The sequence below is a fragment of the Nerophis lumbriciformis genome, linkage group LG07, assembly GCF_033978685.3.
Source record: "Nerophis lumbriciformis linkage group LG07, RoL_Nlum_v2.1, whole genome shotgun sequence".
Taxonomy (NCBI): domain Eukaryota; kingdom Metazoa; phylum Chordata; class Actinopteri; order Syngnathiformes; family Syngnathidae; genus Nerophis; species Nerophis lumbriciformis.
Genome location: NC_084554.2, coordinates 13,335,001 through 13,357,527, shown reverse-complemented (window position 1 = coordinate 13,357,527; position 22,527 = coordinate 13,335,001). Strand labels below are relative to the sequence as shown.

Genomic DNA, 22,527 nt, shown 5'->3' with positions numbered 1-22,527 from the left:
ACATCCGAGTCCACCTCATAATTCATGGGGCTCCTCAACAACTCTGCAGAGCAAAGCGCCACGCGATGCTGGGACTGATGCAAGTCAGTTAAGGATCAGGACTCTGGTAGTCCTCCATGCCAGGGACCTTTTGAGAACTCGACAGCACCCGGGAAGCTACTCGACATGTTTAAGTGCTTTTAACGTCAATGACTTAACTACGGATTATAGATGGTCTTTGGTCTTCTTGTTGCAGAGCAGAAAGACTTCACATTAAGTAGAAACAAATCAATTAAATGTAAAACAAACTACAGTCGGACTTCAGTTGTTGTTAGTAATCTGTTTCAAAACCGAAAAAAAGACATACAAAATGTCAAATATAACGATTAATCACATCTCATTAATCCTGTATGAATGCAGATTAATCACTCAATTAATTTTGAACCTGACTACGGATGATTCAGTTCAGTTCAGTTTCAGTTTATTTGGAACATGCATACAATTACAATGTAAGGCATCACATATTTCCAGTTGTTTCATTACAGCACGTCCAAAAAGGAGTAGGAAGAAGCTGAGTTTATTTAATCCTACCCCTTTTCATACCATAGCAATGTTATCCCATTTCCTTGTTCTCTGAAACAGAACAGTGAATAAATCGATAATAAATAAATAATATACCATAGTAAGTCAACAAATATTAAATACCGTATTTTTCGGACTATAAGTCGCAGTTTTTTTCATAGTTTGGCCGGGGGTGCGATTTATACTCTGGAGCGACTTATGTGTGAAATGATTAACACATTAGCGTAAAATATCAAATAATATTATTTAGCTCAGTCACGTAAGAGACTAGACGTATAAGATTTCATGGGATTTAGCGATTAGGAGTGACAGATTGTTTGGTAAACGTATAGCATGTTCTATATGTTATAGTTATTTGAATGACTCTTACCATAATATGTTACGTTAACATACCAGGCACCTTCTCAGTTGGTTATTTATGCGTCATATAACGTACACTTATTCAGCCTGTTGTTCACTATTCTTTATTTATTTTAAATTGCCTTTCAAATGTCTATTCTTGGTGTTGGCTTTTATCAAATACATTTCCCCAAAAAATGCGACTTATACTCCAGTGCGACTTATATATGGTTTTTTTCCTTCTTTATTATGCATTTTCGGCCGGTGCGACTTATACTCCGAAAAATACGGTACATAAATAATCTTTATCTAAAAAAGTTCAAGATGTTCATCATAATTCTTGTTCTGTGTACTTTGTGAACACTTGTAGTTTGAACAGTATCTTAAACTGAATCATATTGGTGCTTTGGCCATGTGATTAGGTGGCGACTTGTCCAGGGTGTACCCCGCCTTCCGCCCGAATGCAGCTGAGATAGGCTCCAACACCCCCACGACCCCGAACGGGACAAGCGGTAGAAAATGGATGGATGGATGGATATTGGTGCTTTGTTTGATTTCTTTGCTTAATCCATTCCATAATTTAATTCCACATACCGATATGCTAAAGGTTTCAAGTGTTGTACGTGCATACAAATGTTTTAAATTAGATTTTCCTCTAAGGTTATATTTCTAAATTTTTGTTGAGAAGAATTGTTGTACATTCTTGGGTAGCAGGTTATAGTTTGCTTTGTGTATTATTTTAGCTGTTTGCAAATGCACCAAATTGTTGAATTTCAATATTTGTGTCACGACTGGGACTGTGGCGTGGTTTGTTCTCCCGAGGTGCAAAAGATTTGGACCATACGTGGCGTGAAGGGGAGTACATGATTTATTTAAACACTATAACTACAAAAAAAAAGGATCAAACAAAAGGCGCGGAAGTACAAAACTTGACTATAAACACAAAACTTGCACAAAGGCAGAAACTATGAACCATTAAACAAAACTTGCAAACTATGGCATGAATAAAGAAAACTTACTTGGATGAGAAACCGGCATGAAAAAAGAGCAGCAAGGGTCTTAAGGGTGTGTGGAGAGTGTGCAGAAGCATAAATGCGGGATGTCGCCAGAACGACAAACTGAAAACAATGAACTTAAATACTATAGACATGATTAGTGAAAGCAGGTGCGTGACTCAAAACGTGAAACAGGTGCGTGACGTGACAGGTGAAAACTAATGGTTGCTATGGTGACAAAACAAAACAAAAGTGCACAAAAAGTCCAAAAACAAAACCGAACATGACTAAAACAAAATATGATCACACAGACATGACAATTTGTGATTCAATAAATAAAGGGTTTGTATGTTCTCTATATCCAACATTATGTATTATTCTAATTGATCTGTTTTTAACACTGTTGGTGAATGAAGTGCACATTTGTAGTTGTTTCCCCATATTTCTACACAATAACTCAGATATGGTAACACTAGTGAGCAGTAGAGAATACGAAGTGATTTTTGATTTAGAACATGTTTAGCTTGATTCATTATTGACGTGTTTCTTGCTACTTTATGTTGTATATTTTTACATGAGATTTCCAGTTTATTTTATCATCTATTATTACACACAAAAATGTGTTTTCTTTTACCCTTTCAATTAGGCATGTCCGATAATGGCTTTTTGCCGATATCCGATATTCCGATATTGTCCAACTCTTTAATTACTGATACCGATATCAACCGATACCGATATCAACCGATACTGATGTATACAGTCGTGGAATTAACACATTATTATGCCTAATTTGGACAACCAGGTATGGTGAAGATAAGGTCCTTTTTAAAAAAATGTATAAAATAAAATAAGATAAATAAATTAAAAATATTTTCTTGAATAAAAAAGAAAGTAAAACAATATAACAACAGTTACATAGTAACTAGTGATTAATGAAAATGAGTAAAATTAACTGTTAAAGGTTAGTACTATTAGTGGACCAGCAGCACGCACAATCATGTGTGCTTACGGACTGTATCCCTTGCAGACTGTATTGATATATATTGATATATAATGTAGGAACTAGAATATTAATAACAGAAAGAAACAACCCTTTTGTGTGAATGAGTGTAAATGGGGGCGGGAGGTTTTTTGGGTTGGTGCACTAATTGTAAGTGTATCTTGTGTTTTTTATGTTGATTTAAAAAAACACAAAAAAAACTGATACCGATAATAAAAAAACCGATACTGATCATTTCCGATAATACATTTTAAAGCATTTATCGGCAGGCCGATATTATCGGTCATCTCTACTTTCAATATATATAATATGTTTGCCTGAAAGTGGCGATAGGTACAGGTCAGTGCAAACACACAGTTTCAAAATACACCCTGATGTTATCCCAAATATGTTAGCAAGGTTTGAGCAAATAAATTCAATTGAACCATTTTTTTTTTTCATTTAAATTGGTGACAAAATATCGGGCTTGTTTTTAAAGCACATTTAAATCAATTACCGTATAAACTTTGCTTCTTCCTACTCCTTTTCGAACATGTTGTAAAGAGAAATGAGAATATGTAGATTGTATGATGCATCACATTGTGTCTGTATGCATGTTCAAAAGGAATTAAACCATAACTGTGATTAATTGTCATTAATCACAATTCAAAAGCGGGATTAATCTCATTTAAAAAAATTATAATTTGCAGCTATTGATTATTTTAGTAATCGAGTAATATATTAGTTTGTTCGATTAATCGGATAAAACACACATTATAGCCTTAATACATATTTTAGGGAAAACAGTTACTTTATTAACATATGTTCATTAGTAAAAATAATAAAATAATAATGGATTCGATTTTATATCGTGCTTTTCTATTATTAGATACTCAAAGCGCTCACAGAGAAGTGGGAACCCATCATTCATTCACACCTGGTGGTGGTAAGCTACATTTGTAGCCACAGCTGCCCTGGGGTAGACTGACGGAAGCGAGGCTGTGGCCCCTCCGACCACCACCTATCATTCATTCATCACTCATTCACCAGTGTGAGCGGCACCGGGGGCAAGGGTGAAGTGTCCTGTCCAAGGACACAACGGCAGCGATTTGGATGGCAAGAGGCGGGGAGCAAACCTGCAACCCTCAGGTTTCTGGCACGGCCGCTCTACCCACTATGCCATACCGCCCCTAATCGGGCAATACATTGCTGTTCGCAGCCGCACAGATCACAGGATCTCACACACCACCGCTCTCATGTGCGCTCTCCTGAAGCGGTCGTGCGGAAACTATGTTTGCGTATTTAAAGTTCCGGGCACTCCATGCGGTCCGAATTTGATCAATTTGTATTAATCACACTTATTAAACGATTTTTCGAAGCAACAGAGTATAAATTGAAGCTTTTTAAATCATTTGACAGCACAATGAAACACATTTTATATATAATTTTCTGATTTAAGATATTCAAACAACTTCATATATAGCACCATGTTCAGGTGTATTCAGATTTAAGATTTATATGCAGAAAACAACATGAGAAACATATGAATGAGAATTTAACATCACTTTTTTTTTTGAAGACTTGTTGGTGAAGATGGCAATGAGCGGTCTTCATACTTTAATATATAAGTTCTTTCTTGAATGCAATAGTTTCTCACCCCCCTTTTTTTTTAAAGTGCTGGCACTCGCAACTTTATTTGGCCCCATTATGGATTATTTTGCAGTCAAAGAAAAACAGAGACTGGCCATACGATAACAACACACACACACACACACACACACACACACACACACACACACACACACACACACACACACACACACACACACACACACACACACACACACACACACACACACACACACACACACAAATGCGGAGGTATCAGAAGATTAAACATACAATCTATTAAATAGGCAATATTTTAAGAATTAATCAAAGATAGAATACTACACATTGAGTCCATTAGAGTTCCAAAACTGCCAATAGTTAATCAATAGTCAATATACCAGTGTGCAGCTTTTTAAACATCACAAAATACTTTTCTTTTTCAGGAAGTTAGGTTTTGTGTTTTGTTGTTTGCTTTCATTGCTGCTATTTAACTGTTTTTTAAATACATAAACAAGATTAATTGTTTGTTTTTTTGCACTTTGCCTTTCCTTTCTTTTAAATGGACAACCTGTTGTTAGTAAGAACATGCCTAAAATAACTTAAGCTGCTAAAAGAAGTCGATGGACGAATTAGAGCCATTAAACATGTGTACGCTTTAGTAATCGTTACGATAATCGTTGACTAATCGACTACCAAAACAATCGTTACATATATCTTTTTTTAAATGGTTAAAATAAAAATACTAAATATCTGCTTAACTTATGATTTCAAAGCAAATTGTACATAAAAAAAAACAATGATCAAATGTATAGGTAATTGTTTGATAATATTATACATTTATATTCACTATGAGTTTTATTAGTCATTTTAATTTTAGGAACAGCTGAATAAGCAGCACATTTATAGTATAAATAAATATGTATGAATGAATTACTCATCTTTGTTGTTAGTAAGAACATGCCTGCAAATAACTGAAGCTGCTTAAAGAAGTCGATGGAAGAATTAGAGCCATTAAACATGTGTACGCTTTAGTCGACTAATCGTTACGATAATCGTTGACTAACCGACTACCAAAATAATCGTTATATATATTTTTTGAATGGTTAAAATAAAAATACTAAACATCTGCTTAACTTATGATTTCAAAGCAAATTGTACATAAAAAAAAAACAATGATCAAATGTATACTTATTTGTTTGATAATATTATACATTTATATTCACTATGTGTTTTATTAGTCATTTTAATTTTAGGAACAGCTGAATAAGCAGCACATTTATAGTATAAATAAATATGTATGAATGAATTACTCATCTTTGTTGTTAGTAAGAACATGCCTGCAAATAACTGAAGCTGCTTAAAGAAGTCGATGGAAGAATTAGAGCCATTAAACATGTGTACGCTTTAGTCGACTAATCGTTACGATAATCGTTGACTGATCGACTACCAAAATAATCGTTACACATTTTTTTTAAATGGCTAAAATAAAAATACTAAATATCTGCTTAACTTATGATTTATGGAAAAAAAAGCAATGATCAAAAGTATACATAATTGTTTAATAATATTACTATACATTTATATTCACTCTGGGTTTGACCACGTCAAACATCGAAGAACGCGAAAAGTGTGGCGTACCACAGTAGTAATAAGAATCATTTATGATTCCATTGCTTCAATATTCTATCCAGAGCAGCAGCCTTGTGGAAATGTGATTAAATATTGAAGAAGTTAACAAGGCACACAAGCTAGATGTGTTCTGAGTGCCACAGCGGGCGCAGCTGAGGCCCAACGCACAAAATCAATACTTCCCCGACCACCCGTGGTCGTGCGGGGAGGGGGGAGGAGAGCCAATAGGTCACGCCGGCGGCCTCCTCCGCGTCTCTCACCTCCACACGGGTCTTCGGCCTATCTGATTTGACTGAACAGAGAACGCCCGACTAAAAAGACGATTTTCAGACGGCGTTTGAAGGCTTCCCGGCTCCTGACTGGCTGACGGCGCGCAAGGAAAAGGGGGGCGGGGCATTCCTAACCTGATAGGTTGCCGTGGCATCGCCGCCGGTGTCAGTCCCCAAGCTGGAGAGCTTCTCCTTCCTGTAGACGTGAGAGCGCTGGCGCACGCAGAAGAAAGTGGCGGAGACGGCCAGCGCCACCAGGATGAAGAGCATGCAGAGGACGGAAAGGACCACCAACTGGCCCGACTCCACCCGGGTCTCCTTCACCACGGGGATCTGGGTCAGGCTGCCCCTCTGCAGGACAAACAGAGACATGGAGTTGGTGTTCTGCCCAAAAAATGACTACTAACAATCCCTTTTAGTGGTGCTGAATAAGCTCCTCTGCTGTTTAAGAGGCTGCACTTTCATACACAAGAGATGCATTCGGAACAAAGCCGTATAAACGACTCCGTTTCAGCGCTTTATTACGATGTGAGAAAGCCTCATTGGTGATAAAACCCCAACAGGCCCAATTTTAACGGGATTATTACACTAATTGAGGGGATAATTAACGACACATGAAATGTTATACGTTTTCTTTGTCGCTGCAATTAAATCCGCTCCGTCCCCCCCCGACACAAAGTTGCAGCCACACACTTTAGCAAAGGCCAGGAGGCTCCTAATTGCCTGCGTGCAATATCCTAAGTAATGATGGCCGCTTCTTCTTAATATCATCCTCAAAGTATTTGCCCACGTTCTTAGCCGCGTCTTCACGTTATGTTATATTTACACGATAGCCTTTATTCCGGTCAGAAGGGAGCGATAGTGTAAACAAAGCCAAGATAATCCCCTCTGACGCAATCACGCCGTATAATAAAAAACTATTTTTACGTTCGACCTAATTCACAAAAAACTCAACAGTAGAACACATTTTTGGTAAAAAAAAAAAATTGTTCTTTTTAAATGAATTATCTGAACTATTAGGACAGTATATGTACAGAAATTGTATTTTTGAAGAAGTTTTAGATCCACATATCCCAATTATGCCTCCTTGTGCAACTTATAGTGATTTCTATGCGGGGGGAAAAATGGATATAGTGGACAAGACAACACGCTTCCCCGCTGTTTGTCTGTTTTTTACCCCCTGCAGGGTCGAATTAGTCCATCTGAGAGGAGACAAGAGCCACATGGATTATTTAAATCGAGCCAGGAAAGGTCAGGCCGAGCCCCGACTGGCTTTGCATCGACAATGCAATACCGGCATAGTCAAAAAGTAGTATGGATAGATCGGATCAGAACTAAAACAAGAACAAAATGTCAAATATTATTCCAATTCGACCCCATTAAGACCTTTTAATGGGGCTAGTTAACATGTTTTTAGGCTGGATCCACCTAATGTATCAAAAAATACATACAAATACAGTATGTAACCTGCATAACCACAAAGAAAAAATGAACATTTACACAAATCATTTTGGAATTTGCCCAATAAAATGGACTGACATGCGCTAAAATGATGAGTTTCACACAATTTTTTTGGAGGCACACAACCCAGAAAGGTACGGTGGTGACGCACTGAAAATATTCGGCGACAAATCGGATAAAACCGGCAAGTTTTCCACCCGCCTGGGGTGCTTCAACCTGTGCATTGGAAACATGCAAAACGTCAAAAGCCAGAAATGATAATTACCCGACAAATCCATGTCCTCTTGTATTCCACAGGCTCGACACTGACGCCCGCCGCCGCTCCAAGGTGCGTTTATTCGTCCTCGGGACGCCCACTCGCGCCGCTTCTCCCCCCAAAAAAGTTCCCCCAGCGAGGGTCCTAGTGTCCCCCCCCCCTCCTACCGCCCCCGGGAGCCAACAAAGGAGCGCGGCTCCCGACACCAAGATGAAGAAAAAAAAAAAAAAACGGGGTGGGGGGAGCAAAAGAAAGGGGAGAAGAATGCGGGATATGCCCGCCTGATTTTCCGAGCCTCGGAAGAATGTGGAGAAGCCCCACTAGTGGGTCCTTTCAGCGCCTCGGTGCCGGTGAAAAGAGACGGGGCGGAGGTGGGCTTGGGGATATTTTTTTTTTTTTTTTTTTAACTTAAGGCTGAGCCCCTCCTTATATTCAGCAGCTCAGGAGTCCCCCCCGTCCGTTGTACATGTCATATCCACTGGTTGCTATAGCGATGCCTCCACATGTTGTCGACAGTGAATGTTCAAGGAGCGCTGCCCGGCTAATAGGCTTGCGTCTGAATGGACGTGGGGCTCGTCGCTCATTTGTTCAGCGACCGGGGGTCTCTTTCTCAGGCTTCTGCATATGTGCAAAGGGGCGCGATTTTTTTCAATTTAAAAAAAATATATATATATTTTTTTTTTAAACTGTTTGGATTTGAAACAAAGTTTGCCTTTCCAAAGAACGACATCAGTAGTGTTAGCCTAATTAGCAATCAGTGTGTTTAAAAAAAAAAAAAAAAAAAAAAAGAAGCAACAGCTGCACTCAGCAGCAAGAGAGAGAGGGAGAAAAGAAAGGATTATGGAGAGAACAGAGAGAGAAAGCGAAAAGAAAAGGGGCGGTGAAGAGAGGAGAACAGGGGTCCTGTCAAATGCAGATGACGAGCCTTTGGGGAGGGGAATGGGGGTTGAAGTGGGGGGGGGGGGGGCTCTCCAGTTGATTTTTTTTCCATTCAGAGAGCACCCCCTCCTCTCATCTATTGTCTCTGTGTGTGACAGCTGGAGTTGGCAATGTGAAGGGGAGAACAAAAAAAATGGAGGAAAAAAACCCCCCCTCCAAAAAAAACCTTGCTGACCAGAGCCGGCATCGGACGGCAACGTCCAGCGAGGGTCCGGCGATCGGAAGGCTCAAACTGATGGAGCAGCAAATGACATTTTCCCCTCAGTACAGTTACAAAAGCACACCTACTCACTGTACTTGACTAATATCCATAAATCACAAGTGTTGGTGAGCAAACTGAAATCATACAAGCTGCTACACGGCAACTATTATTATTATTATTATTATTATTATAATAAATGCTGAGGAATGTAAACACCACAGCTGTTCTTTGAAGAATGTAAAATAGTCGACTATTGTTGCCCTCCTACAGGGATGTGAGGGAAAAAAAAGAGGAACATTTCTGCTGCCACGCAAACCCTGAAATAACATTTTGAAAATCAAGACTGCATTTCCTGTGAGTGGGTGCATTTCTACAATAGATTTTACCTTTAGGTTTATTCTCATCTACCAACCTCTTTTGGCTGTCTTTTCGACACATGTTCCATATAATACATCAACATTTGGAGGGTTTTTTTGGTAGATATTTTACCAACCTTATTTATTAACATTAATATAATTAAAAATGTCATGTAAAATTCTAGAACCTGCATGCAAAGAACTCAGAAAATGTTTCCCATACAAAAATTAAATAAATGAATAAATAATAATAATAATAATAATAAATTAAAAAAATACAAATAACCCCCCCGTCTTTTTTTTGTGTATTTTTATTTATTTTTATTTTTGGGGGTGCGGGGGGAAGTGTCTGTATTCTCAGTACCTGTATTATGATTTCTTTATCAAATGAATAAATAAATATAAAAAAGAAAAAGAAAAAAAGAAAACGTTTCCCATTCGGCAACTCTATCCTATAGCCACGCCCCCTCGGGTAATATACTTCCGGTGTCGTGTCTGTTTACAATCCGTCACGTCCAAAATATACCTACTAACAAACACTCGAGAAATACAACTTGTTCGGAACTAAAGTGTTCGAATTGTAATCATCTAAATAGGGCTGCAACTAACGATTAATTTGATAATCGATTAATCTGTCGATTATTATTCGATTAATCGATTAATAATCGGATAAAAGGGACAAACTACATTTCTATCCTTTCCAGTATTTTATTGGGGGGGGAAACAGCATACTGGCACCATACTTATTTTGATTATTGTTTCTCAGCTGTTTGTACATGTTGCAGTTTATAAATAAAGGTTTATTAAAAAATAAAAAAATTAAATTAAAATAAAATAAAAATGCGCATAGCATAGATCCAACAAATTGATGACTAAATTAATCCCCAACTATTTTTATAATCGATTAGTTGTTGCAGCCGTACATCCAAATATGATTACCGTATTTTCTGGACCATATGGCGCACCTGATTCGAAGGCGCACTGCCGATGAGCGGGTCTATTCAGGTCTTTTTCATACAAAAGGCGCACCGGATTATAAGGCGCTTTAAAGGGGTGACATTATGATTTTTTTCTACATTAAAAACATTTCCATGTGGTCTACATAACATGTAATGGTGGTTCTTTGGTCAAAATGTTGCATAGATTATGTTTTACAGATCATCGGCAGCGTCTTCTCCCCGTCATCTTTGTTGTAGCGGTGTAGCGTGCAAGGACGGGAGTGGAAGAAGTGTCAAAAGATGGAGCTAACTGTTTTAATGACATTCAGACTTTACTTCAATCAATAACCGAGCAGCATCTTCTCATTCGTAGTTCACCAGTGAAAACCGTCCAACCGGAACTCTCTAATAACTAAAGTTCCTCGGGTGAATAATGTAAACTCACAATACCGGTATGTTTTAGCGCTTTAATAGTGAGTCTACTGACAGATATAAGTTAGAACTAGGGCTGCAACAACTAATCGATTAAATCGATTATAAAAATAGTTGGCGATTAATTTAGTCATCGATTCGTTGGATCTATGCTATGTGCAAAGGCTACTTTATTTTTATTTATTTTTTAAAATAAACCTTTATTTATAAACTGCAACATTTACAAACAGCTGAGAAACAATAATCAAAATAAGTATGGTGCAAGTATGCTGTTTTTTTCCAATAAAATACTGGAAAGGGTAGAAATGTAGTTTGTCTCTTTTATCCGATTAATAATCGATTAATCGAAGTAATAATCGGCAGATTAATCGATTATCAAATTGTTAGTTGCAGCCCGAGTTAGAATTTTACACTACTTTATATTAGAAATGGCAACAGTGGAGTATAAATGTCCCATAACAAGAAGAGAGAGAAAAGGAAAAAGCTTATCGATTGGGGTCGCGGGGGGTGCTGGAGCCTATCTCAGCTGCATTCGGGCGGAAGGCGGGGTACACCCTGGACAAGTCGCCACCTCATCACAGGGCCAACACAGATAGACAGACAACATTCACACACTAGGGCCAATTTAGTGTTGCCAATCAACCTATCCCCAGGTGCATGTCTTTGGAGGTGGGAGGAAGCCGGAGTACCCGGAGGGAACCCACGCAGTCACGGGGAGAACATGCAAACTCCACACAGAAAGATCCCGAGCCCGGGATTGAACTCACGACTACTCAGGACCTTCGTATTGTGAGGCACATGCACTAACCCCTGTTCCACCGTGCTGCCCTATGATATATATATATATATATATATATATATATATATATATATATATATATATATATATATATATATATATATATCAAGCAGCTAAAATGCACCAACCATAAATAAGTGTGGAGAGTCTTTTGCATTTTTTCCACCATGCATTTTAATGGGTGTCATTTTGAATATATATATATATATATATATATATATATATATATATATATATATATATATATATATATATATATATATATATATATATATATATATATATATATATGAATGTGTGGGAAAAAAATCACAAGACTATTTTCCCACACATACATATATTGCGCTCTACTACGGTATCGAGCACTATTTTTTGGATAACCTTATTAAGACATATATATATATATATATATATATATATATATATATATATATATATATATATATATATATATATATATATATATATATATACTGCTTTTAACACAATGTACTTTGAGATTTTTCACGTGTTTCCACACTTTTAATGACTTATTTGTCTAAATGACAAACTAGCAAAAAATCTAGCATCTTCTTCTGGTGTTAGTATAAAATGTACTCGTGTTTAGAGACTCTACTTCTGTCCTTCGATGTCGAGCTACAGCAAGCACAACGTCACACTTGCTTTGTGCTGTTCCAGTTGAACTTTCTCTTCTTAAAAGCCGCCACTGTCCTCTAAATATTTGCACATTTTGTAGATGGCTGTCCGCGGGTACATCTGCAATATATATAAAAATTACGTCCACATCACAGACATGCTGACAACGCTCCAGACAATGGCGTGCATTTTGTTTACATCCGTTTCAGTAGCGCGGTTTTCGATGAGTCTTTTTTCGGTGGTCACGTTTTTTGTACATCACTTGTCAGTAGTGCGCAAATAATAGGCTATATATATACATCAATTCATACTGTAACGACCAGATAAGGTTAATGTTTTAAGTTTGTGTGGTTTGGATTTGATGTCAGTTTTACCCATGGTCTCAAACACACCGTCCGTGCCTGAAAGGTGATTGTCGGAGAATGAGGAAGTGTTGTTGTGTGTCCGTGGAAGCAAGGACATATAATGTCTGTACGGGAGGAAAACCTGTTGGAATTGTGCTGTTTGTTATTATAAGATTGGTAATAAAAGTTAAAAATAGTGTCTGACTTTGTGATTTCTTCTGGGGGCTACAGTACATTATATTAATTTAATGTATCTTCAAGTAAAAAAAAAATTTATAAATACATATTTTCAAGGTGTGGCGGTAATAAATATTCTGTGGCATCGCGCCACATTCAATTATATTAAGGGGAACCCTGATAAATATAACAAACACATGTATCCTTGTTTGTGGTAATAAGTATGATTGGAACATTTGATCATTATGTTTGTGTTCAATTACAATAAGTCTTGTTTATCCTAAACATATATTTTTAAGTTGTTGTGTTTTTTGGACATGCACTATAATAAAGTACTGTAGCCATAATACCCTGATAATATTGTACCGTGAGATATATATATATATATATATATATATATATATATATATATATATATATATATATATATATATATATATATATATATATATATATATATATATATATATATATATATATATTTATATTTACATGCCTGAATTAATGAACATATTTATAGAACACAGTGTTGTTTGTTTTGCTATACTGGTAGGTTTAAAACAGTGCTGTTCCTTTTTGACTGTGTAGTTCAGACCTGGGCAAATTAAGGCCCGGGGGCCACATGCAGCCCATTGAGCTTTTCAATCTGGCCCGCCGGACATTCAAAAATATTTTTTTTACAAACCCCGTTTCCATATGAGTTGGGAAATTGTGTTAGATGTAAATATAAACGGAATACAATGATTTGCAAACCCTTTTCAACCCATATTCAATTGAATGCACTACAAAGACAAGATATTTGATGTTCAAACTCATAAACTTTTTGCAAATAATAATTAACTTAGAATTTCATGGCTGCAACACGTGCCAAAGTAGTTGGGAAAGGGCATGTTCACCACTGTGTTACATGGCCTTTCCTTTTAACAACACTCAGTAAACGTTTGGGAACTGAGGAGACACATTTTTTAAGCTTCTCAGGTGGAATTCTTTCCCATTCTTGCTTGATGTACAGCTTAAGTTGTTCAACAGTCCGGGGGTCTCCGTTGTGGTATTTTAGGCTTCATAATGCGCCACACATTTTCAATGGGAGACAGGTCTGGACTACAGGCAGGCCAGTCTAGTACCCGCACTCTTTTACTATGAAGCCACGTTGATGTAACACGTGGCTTGGCATTGTCTTGCTGAAATAAGCAGGGGCGTCCGTGGTAACATTGCTTAGATGGCAACATATAATGCTCCAAAACCTGTATGTAGCTTTCAGCATTACTGGTGCCTTCACAGAAGTGTAAGTTACCCATGTCTTGGGCACCAATACACCCCCATACCATCACAGATGCTGGCTTTTCAACTTTGCGCCTATAACAATCCGGATGGTTCTTTTCCTCTTTGGTCCGGAGGACACGACGTCCACAGTTTCCAAAAACAATTTGAAATGTGGACTCGTCAGACCACTGAACACTTTTCCACTTTTTATCAGTCCATCTTCGATGAGCTCAGGCCCAGCGAAGCCGACGGCGTTTCTGGGTGTTGTTGAAAAACGGTTTTCGCCTTGCATAGGAGAGTTTTAACTTGCACTTACAGATGTAACGACCAACTGTAGTTACTGACAGTGGGTTTCTGAAGTGTTCCTGAGCCCATGTGGTGATATCCTTTACACACTGATGTCGCTTGTTGATGCAGTACTGCTTACGTGCAGTGATTTCTCCAGATTCTCTGAACCCTTTGATGATATTACGGACCGTAGATGGTGAAATCCCGAAATTCCTTGCAATTGCTGGTTGATAAAGGTTTTTCTTAAACTGTTCAACAATTTGCTCACGCATTTGTTGACAAAGTGGTGACCCTCGCCCCATCCTTGTTTGTGAATGACTGAGCATTTCATGGAATCTACTTTTATACCCAATCATGGCACCCACCTGTTTCCAATTTGCCTGCACACCTGTGTGATGTTCCAAATAAGTGTTTGATGAGCATTCCTCAACTTTATCAGTATTTATTGCCACCTTTCCCAACTTCTTTGTCACATGTTGCTGGCATCAAATTCTAAAGTTAATGATTATTTGCAAAAAAAAAAAGTTTATCAGTTTGAACATCAAATATGTTGTCTTTGTAGCATATTCAACTGAATATGGGTTGAAAATGATTTGCAAATCATTGTATTCCGTTTATATTTACATCTAACACAATTTCCCAACTCATATTGAAACAGGGTTTGTTTATATTTGTATATATATATATATATATATATATATATGTCTTAATAAGGTTATCCAAAAAATAGTGCTCGATACCGTAGTAGAGCGCAATATATGTATGTGTGGGGGAAAAAAATCACAAGACTAATTCATCTCTACAGGCCTGTTTCATGAGGGGTTCCCTCAGTCATCAGGAGATGTCTCCTGATGACTGAGGGAACCCCTCATGAAACAGGCCTGTAGAGATGAAGTAGTCTTGTGATTTTTTTTCCCCCACACATACATATTATATATATATATATATATATATATATATATATATATATATATATATATATAGCCATATATGGCTATATATATATATATATAGCCATATATATATATATATGGCTTCACGGTGGCAGAGGGGTTAGTGCATCTGCCTCACAATACGAAGGTCCTGAGTAGTCTTGGGTTCAATCCCGGGCTCGGGATCTTTCTGTGTGGAGTTTGCATGTTCTCCCCGTGACTGCGTGGGTTCCCTCCGGGTACTCCGGCTTCCTCCCACCTCCAAAGACATGCACCTGGGGATAAGTTGATTGGCAACACTAAAATTGGCCCTAGTGTGTGAATGTGAGTGTGAATGTTGTCTGTCTATCTGTGTTGGCCCTGCGATGAGGTGGCGACTTGTCCAGGGTGTACCCCGCCTTCCGCCCGATTGTAGCTGAGATAGGCTCCAGCGCCCCCCGCGACCCCAAAAGGGAATAAGCGGTAGAAAAAAAATGATATATATATATATCTGTATATGTATATACCTGTATATGTATGTATGTGTATATATATATATGTGTGTATGTGTATATATATGTGTGTGTGTGTGTATGTATATATATATATATATATATAAGTGTATGTATATATATATGTATGTATGTATGTATATATATGTATATATATATATATATATGTGTATGTATATATATATGTATGTATATATATGTATATATATATATATATATTTATGTATATATATATATTTATGTATATATATATATATATATATATATATACACACATACAAATGTGTAGTTACTTTATATGCAGTCAGTTTTCAGCCCCCTGCCAATGGGTGTCTCACTCAGTAAAAAAATGTAAAATTCCATTCCGTTTTTTAAGGCGGTCTGTCACGTTTTTAGCTTTCAATCAGACATTATTGTGAGGTTTTGTATTAGTGTTCCTAAATATCAGATATAACGGCCCGCAGACATATTTTTTTTCTTTAAATTTGGCCCCCCCCGAGTCAAAATAATTGCCCAGGCCTGGTGTAGTTACTTCTTGGTAGCTGATACTGACATTTAAATTCCATGCAAAAAGATGTTGAAGCACAGTAATTTTAAATACTATAGTTGGAAACACTTTTCAATAAAGTAGTGATGTAAAACTACACGGGTTTAGTTTATTTTTATTTTTATTCGAATAAGCATCGAGAATTGTGGAAATTCATAGGCATCCGCACTGACTACTGAACTTCTGGTATGGGAAAGTGTCCTATGGTCAGTGCACTTAAACAAACAGAAGGCGTCACGCCCGCTTAATCCAGCAATAAGTACTTCCTGGAGGCAGCACATGTTCTGACAGCCACAGCCAATCCGGCGGGGCTTATCTGTCCTCCAGTCGCTGCTCCGCTCTGCTGTTTGCCTTTATGACACATTTCATATTTCTCCTGGTAAAAAAAAAAAAAAAAGAAAGACGCAGAAGCAGCGGTCGTGTCCAAACAACAGCGGGGGAGGATGAATGTTAAACAAATGTCAGGATCAAGTGCACTTCCAGGAAAGGCGGCGAACGAGTCCACAATGCTGGCGGAGATAAGGGATGAAGAGACAATAACCAGTGTGGTTGTTTGCCCTCGTCTTCAGGCGTCATCATTCCCGGTCTCTTACGTGCATTTGATGCACAGGAGGTCAGAGGTTGTGTTTAGAAGACCGCGTGTCCACGTGGGCGTGTGATTGCGGCCATCGTAAAAAGGAGGCGGGGGGTGGAGGATGGCGGTCCAAAAAGCAATCAGACTCTAATGACAGCTAATGGTGTTTACAGCGCTGCATTAGCAACCCACAGCTGCATGATGTACCTGCAGACTCCACCAACAGGAGCTACGCCAAAAATACTTTTTTTTGGGGCTCATTCAAACTGGATGCGATAAATTATTCATCAAAAATATCTGAGCAGAGAACCGGTGCCGAGGCTTCAATTGGGAAAGTGATGGAGGATTTAGCTTTTTGAAGTGGAATGCGGTATAAAAAAAACTAACTTTTTTTTTTTTTTTGTCACTGCAACATCCATCACTTGGTTTTGTTAATGTTAACACGGGATGCACCTTCTTCTCTTCCCTCTACCGGCCAAGCATGCATTGACGTGCCTGCAAGCCTCGCAAAAAATACAAACCCCGTTTCCATATGAGTTGGGAAATTGTGTTAGATGTAAATATAAACGGAATACAATGATTTGCAAATCATTTTCAACCCATATTCAGTTGAATATGCTACAAAGACAACATATTTGATGTTCAAACTGATAAACTTTTTTTTTTGTGCAAATAATCATTAACTTTAGAATTTGATGCCAGCAACACGGCAATAAATACTCATAAAGTTGAGGAATGCTCATCAAACACTTATTTGGAACATCCCACAGGTGTGCAGGCTAATTGGGAACAGGTGGGTGCCATGATTGGGTATAAAAACAGCTTCCCAAAAAATGCTCAGTCTTTCACAAGAAAGGATGGGGCGAGGTACACCCCTTTGTCCACAACTGCGTGAGCAAATAGTCAAACAGTTTAAGAACAACGTTTCTCAAAGTGCAATTGCAAGAAATTTAGGGATTTCAACATCTACGGTCCATAATATCATCAAAAGGTTCAGAGAATCTGGAGAAATCACTCCAAGTAAGCGGCATGGCCGGAAACCAACATTGAATGACCGTGACCTTCGATCCCACAGACGGCACTGTATCAAAAACCGACATCAATCTCTAAAGGATATCACCACATTGGCTCAGGAACACTTCAGAAAACCACTGTCACTAAATACAGTTGGTCGCTACATCTGTAAGTGCAAGTTAAAGCTCCACTATGCAAAGCGAAAGCCATTTATCAACAACACCCAGAAACGCCGCTGGCTTCTCTGGGCCCGAGATCATCTAAGATGGACTCATGCAAAGTGGAAAAGTGTTCTGTGGTCTGACGGGTCCACATTTCAAATCGTTTTTGGAAATATTTGACATCGTGTCATCCGGACCAAAGGGGAAGTGAACCATCCAGACTGTTATCGACGCAAAGTTCAAAAGCCAGCATCTGTGATGGTATGGGGGTGCATTAGTGCCCAAGGCATGGGTTACTTACACATCTGTGAAGGCACCATTAATGCTGAAAGGTACATACAGGTTTTGGAACAACATATGCTGCCATCTAAGCGCCGTCTTTTTCATGGACGCCCCTGCTTATTTCAGCAAGACAATGCCAAGCCACATTCAGCACGTGTTACAACAGCGTGGCTTCGTAAAAAAAGAGTGCGGGTACTTTCCTGGCCCGCCTGCAGTCCAGACCTGTCTCCCATCGAAAATGTGTGGCGCATTATGAAGCGTAAAATACGACAGCGGAGACCCCGGACTGTTGAACGACTGAAGCTCTACATAAAACAAGAATGGGAAAGAATTCCAATTTCAAAGCTTCAACAATTAGTTTCCTCAGTTCCCAATCGTTTATAGAGTGTTGTTAAAAGAAAAGGTGATGTAACACAGTGGTGAACATGCCCTTTCCCAACTACTTTGGCACATGTTGCAGCCATGAAATTCTAAGTTAATTATTATTTTCCAAAAAAAAATAAAGTTTATGAGTTTGAACATCAAATATCTTGTCTTTGTAGTGCATTCAATTGAATATGGGTTGAAAGGGATTTGCAAATCATTGTATTCCGTTTATATTTACATCTAACACAATTTCCCAACTCATATGGAAATGGGGTTTGTACATCCATCAGCAAAAAAAATACTGACAATAACTTCAATGCACATTGCGACATTTCTACCTTTTACCGCGATTGCAAATATGTATGTGGGTGAGTTCAATCCCGGGCTCGGGACCTTTCTGTGTGGAGTTTGCATGTTCTCCCCGTGACTGCGTGGGTTCCCTCCGGGTACTCCGGCTTCCTCCCACCTCCAAAGACATGCACCTGGGGATAGGTTGATTGGCAACACTAAATTGGTCCTAGGGTGTGAATGTTGTCTGTCTATCTGTGTTGGCCCTGTGATGAGGTGGTGCCTTGTCCAGTTTGTACACCGCCTTCCACCCGAATGCAGCTGAGATAGGCTCCAGCATCCCCCGCGACCCCAAAAAGGGACAGGCAGTAGAAAATGGATGGATGGGTGAAAAAAAGGAAATATTGTTGTAGGTGTGTGTGTGTCGGTGTGCTATTTTCTCTGGATGAGCTAGTCAAATAGCAGCCAAGACGGTGTCCATGCCAAGTAGTTGAAAGGTAAATTTCATCCTTGTCATTTAAAGGAGGCAACGCACACGTGCGCAACACGGTGTAAAGCAGGACTATTTCAGCATCTACATGCTGGCTCTGGGTGACATCATACGCAAATACAGTGTTAGCTTTCACTGTTATGCCGATGACACCCAACTCTACATGCCCCTAAAGCTGACCAACACGCCCGATTGTAGTCACCTGGAGGCGAGTCTGAATGAAATCTAACAATGCTCATCCATTCATCCACCTTCTTCCGCTTATCCGAGGTCGGGTCGCGGGGGCAGCAGCCTAAGCAGGGAAGCACAGACTTCCCTCTCCCCAGCCACTTCGTCCAGCTCCTCCCGGGGGATCCCGAGGCGTTCCCAGGCCATCCGGGAGACATAGTCTTCCCAACGTGTCCTGGGTCTTCCCCGTGGCCTCCTACCGATCGGACGTGCTGAAAAAGGGGGTTCGGGTGGCATCCTGACCAGATGCCCGAACCACCTCATCTGGCTCCTCTCAATGTGGAGGAGCAGCGGCTTTACTTTGAGCTCTTCACCCTATCTCTAAGGGAGAGCCCCGCCACCCGGCGGAGGAAACTCATTTCTGCTTGTACCCGTGATCTTGTCCTTTTGGTCATAACCCAAAGCTCATGACCATAGGTGAGGATGGGAATGTAGATCGACCGGTAAATTGAGAGCTTTGCCTTCTGGCTCAGCTCCCGCTTCACCACAACGGATCGATACAGGGTCCGCATTACTGAATACGCCGCACCGACCCGCCTGTCGATCTCACGATCCACTCTTCCCTCACTCCTGAACAAGACTCCGAGGTACTTGAACTCCTCCACTTGGGGCAGGGTCTACTTCCCAACCACCCTTTTCCTGGCGAGAACCATCGACTTAGGACTCGGAGGTGCTGATTCCCATCTAACAATGGATGTCCGCTAACTTTTTGCAACTCAACGCTAAGAAAACAGAAATGCTGATTATCGGTCCTGCTAGACACCGACACCTATTTGATAATACCACCTTAACATTTGACAACCAAACAATTACACAAGGCGACTCGGTAAAGAATCTGGGCATTATCTTCGATCCAACTCTCTCGTTTGAGTCACACATTAAGAGTGTTGCTAAAACGGCCTTCTTTCATCTCCGTAATATCGCTAAAATTCGTTCCATTTTGTCCACCAGCGATGCTGAGATTATTATTCATGTGTTTGTTACATCTAGTCTCGATTACTGTAACGTATTATTTTTGGGTCTCCCTATGTCTAGCATAGACATAGGGAGATGGGCTGCATGGTCGCATGGCCAAAGAGTTCAATTTTGGTCTCATCACTCCAAATTACTTTGTTCCAGAAGTTTTGAGGCTTGTCTCTGTGCGGTTTGGCGTAATGTAAGCGGGATACTTTGTGACATTTGCGCAGAAATGGCTTTCTTCTGGCGACTCGACCATGCAGCCCATTTTTCTTCAAGTGCCTCCTTATTGTGCATCTTCAAACAGCTACACCACAATTTTTCAGAGCGTCCTGTATTTCAGCTGAAGTTATTTGTGGCTTTTTCTTTGCACCTCGAACAATTTTCCTGGCAGTTGTGGCTGAAATCTTTGCTGGTCTACCTGAATCCCTCATTTTCCACTTCTTAATCAGCGTTTGAACACTGCTGATTGGCATTCTCAATTCCTTGGATATCTTTTTACACCACTTTCCTGTTTTATGCAGTTCAATTACCTTTTCTCGCAGATACTTTGACAATTATTTTGCCTTCCCCATGACTCAGAATCCAGAAACATCTGTGCAGCACTGGATGAAAGATACAATGGTCTGTCAGAAGCCCAAAACTCACTGACCTTTTATACACACACATTAATTACAAACAAACATGTCACAGGTGAGGATTGGAACCTTGATTAGCCATTCAAACCTGTTTGTGTCAACTTTTGTGCATGTTATCAGATCAAAGTCACTGGGGTTTGTAAACCTTTGATCGGGGTCATTTGGGTACTTTCTTTTGTCATTTTGATTTAAAAAGAGTAAACACAGTTGTTTGCCAATAAATAGCTTCACACAACCATTAAGCATGAGTGGAAGAAAGGTTTTTGTGTTATCATTCATATTCTCTGAAAAATGGCCAAGAAATCATAAATTCTCCCAGGGTATGTAAACTTATGAGCACGACTGTATCTCTTGTGTGTGACTGCCATCATATTGCAGTCTACACGTATCTCTTATGTTTGACTGCCATCTACTGGTCACACTTATCATTTCACCATGTATCAAATAAAATGGCTTCGAGGTCGGCAAGCAAAACCAGAATTATTCCGTACATTAGGCACACCAAGTTATAAGGCGCACTATCGAGGTTTGAGAGAAAAAAATATATTTTAAGTGCGCCCTATAGTCCGGAAAATACGGTACGTTTCCGCTGGGCCCTCAATCAAGACAATTTTTAAACAAACTACAGTGCCGTTAAAATACATTGAAACGACAAGACATTTATCCATGAAAATATAGAGAAGGTGCTGATGGAGTGTTTGACAGAGAAGCAGCGGGAAGGAGGTACCATAGAAATCCACTCTCCAAGGTACATTATCAATACATTACTTCATCAAACTACTGTAGTTTGTACGACATTTTTTCAGACAATATTTCTTATATAAAAGGGGCGTTATAAAATAAAATACTGCTGTTTTTTTTAAGTGATTCACTTCAAAGGGCGACAATTTAAGATAAGGGTTTCCAGTTATGATCTCAGTGATAGTACTTTAAGGTAATGACATTTTCTATACTTTTATATTTGTCATTATTACACAAGGTGCTTGCTATGATAACGATGTAACATTTGCAGACAATATTAGGGCCTGCGAATGGGGATACTCAAAAATATATAAATCTCATTTGTGAATTTCCCACCTCAAAAG

General features: G+C 39.0%; 1 protein-coding gene across 3 annotated transcripts in view; it reads right to left on the bottom strand.

Annotated features, from left to right (window-relative positions):
- The window catches only part of ptprn2 (protein tyrosine phosphatase receptor type N2), a 439,783-nt gene that overhangs the window by 83,611 nt on the left and 333,645 nt on the right, over positions 1 to 22,527 (bottom strand). For all 3 annotated transcript variants that reach the window (XM_061965795.2, XM_061965796.1, XM_072913464.1), the window contains exon 12: positions 6,519 to 6,734. In XM_061965795.2, coding sequence (XP_061821779.1) covers positions 6,519 to 6,734 — 216 coding nt within the window. The remainder of the gene's footprint in view (positions 1 to 6,518; positions 6,735 to 22,527) is intronic.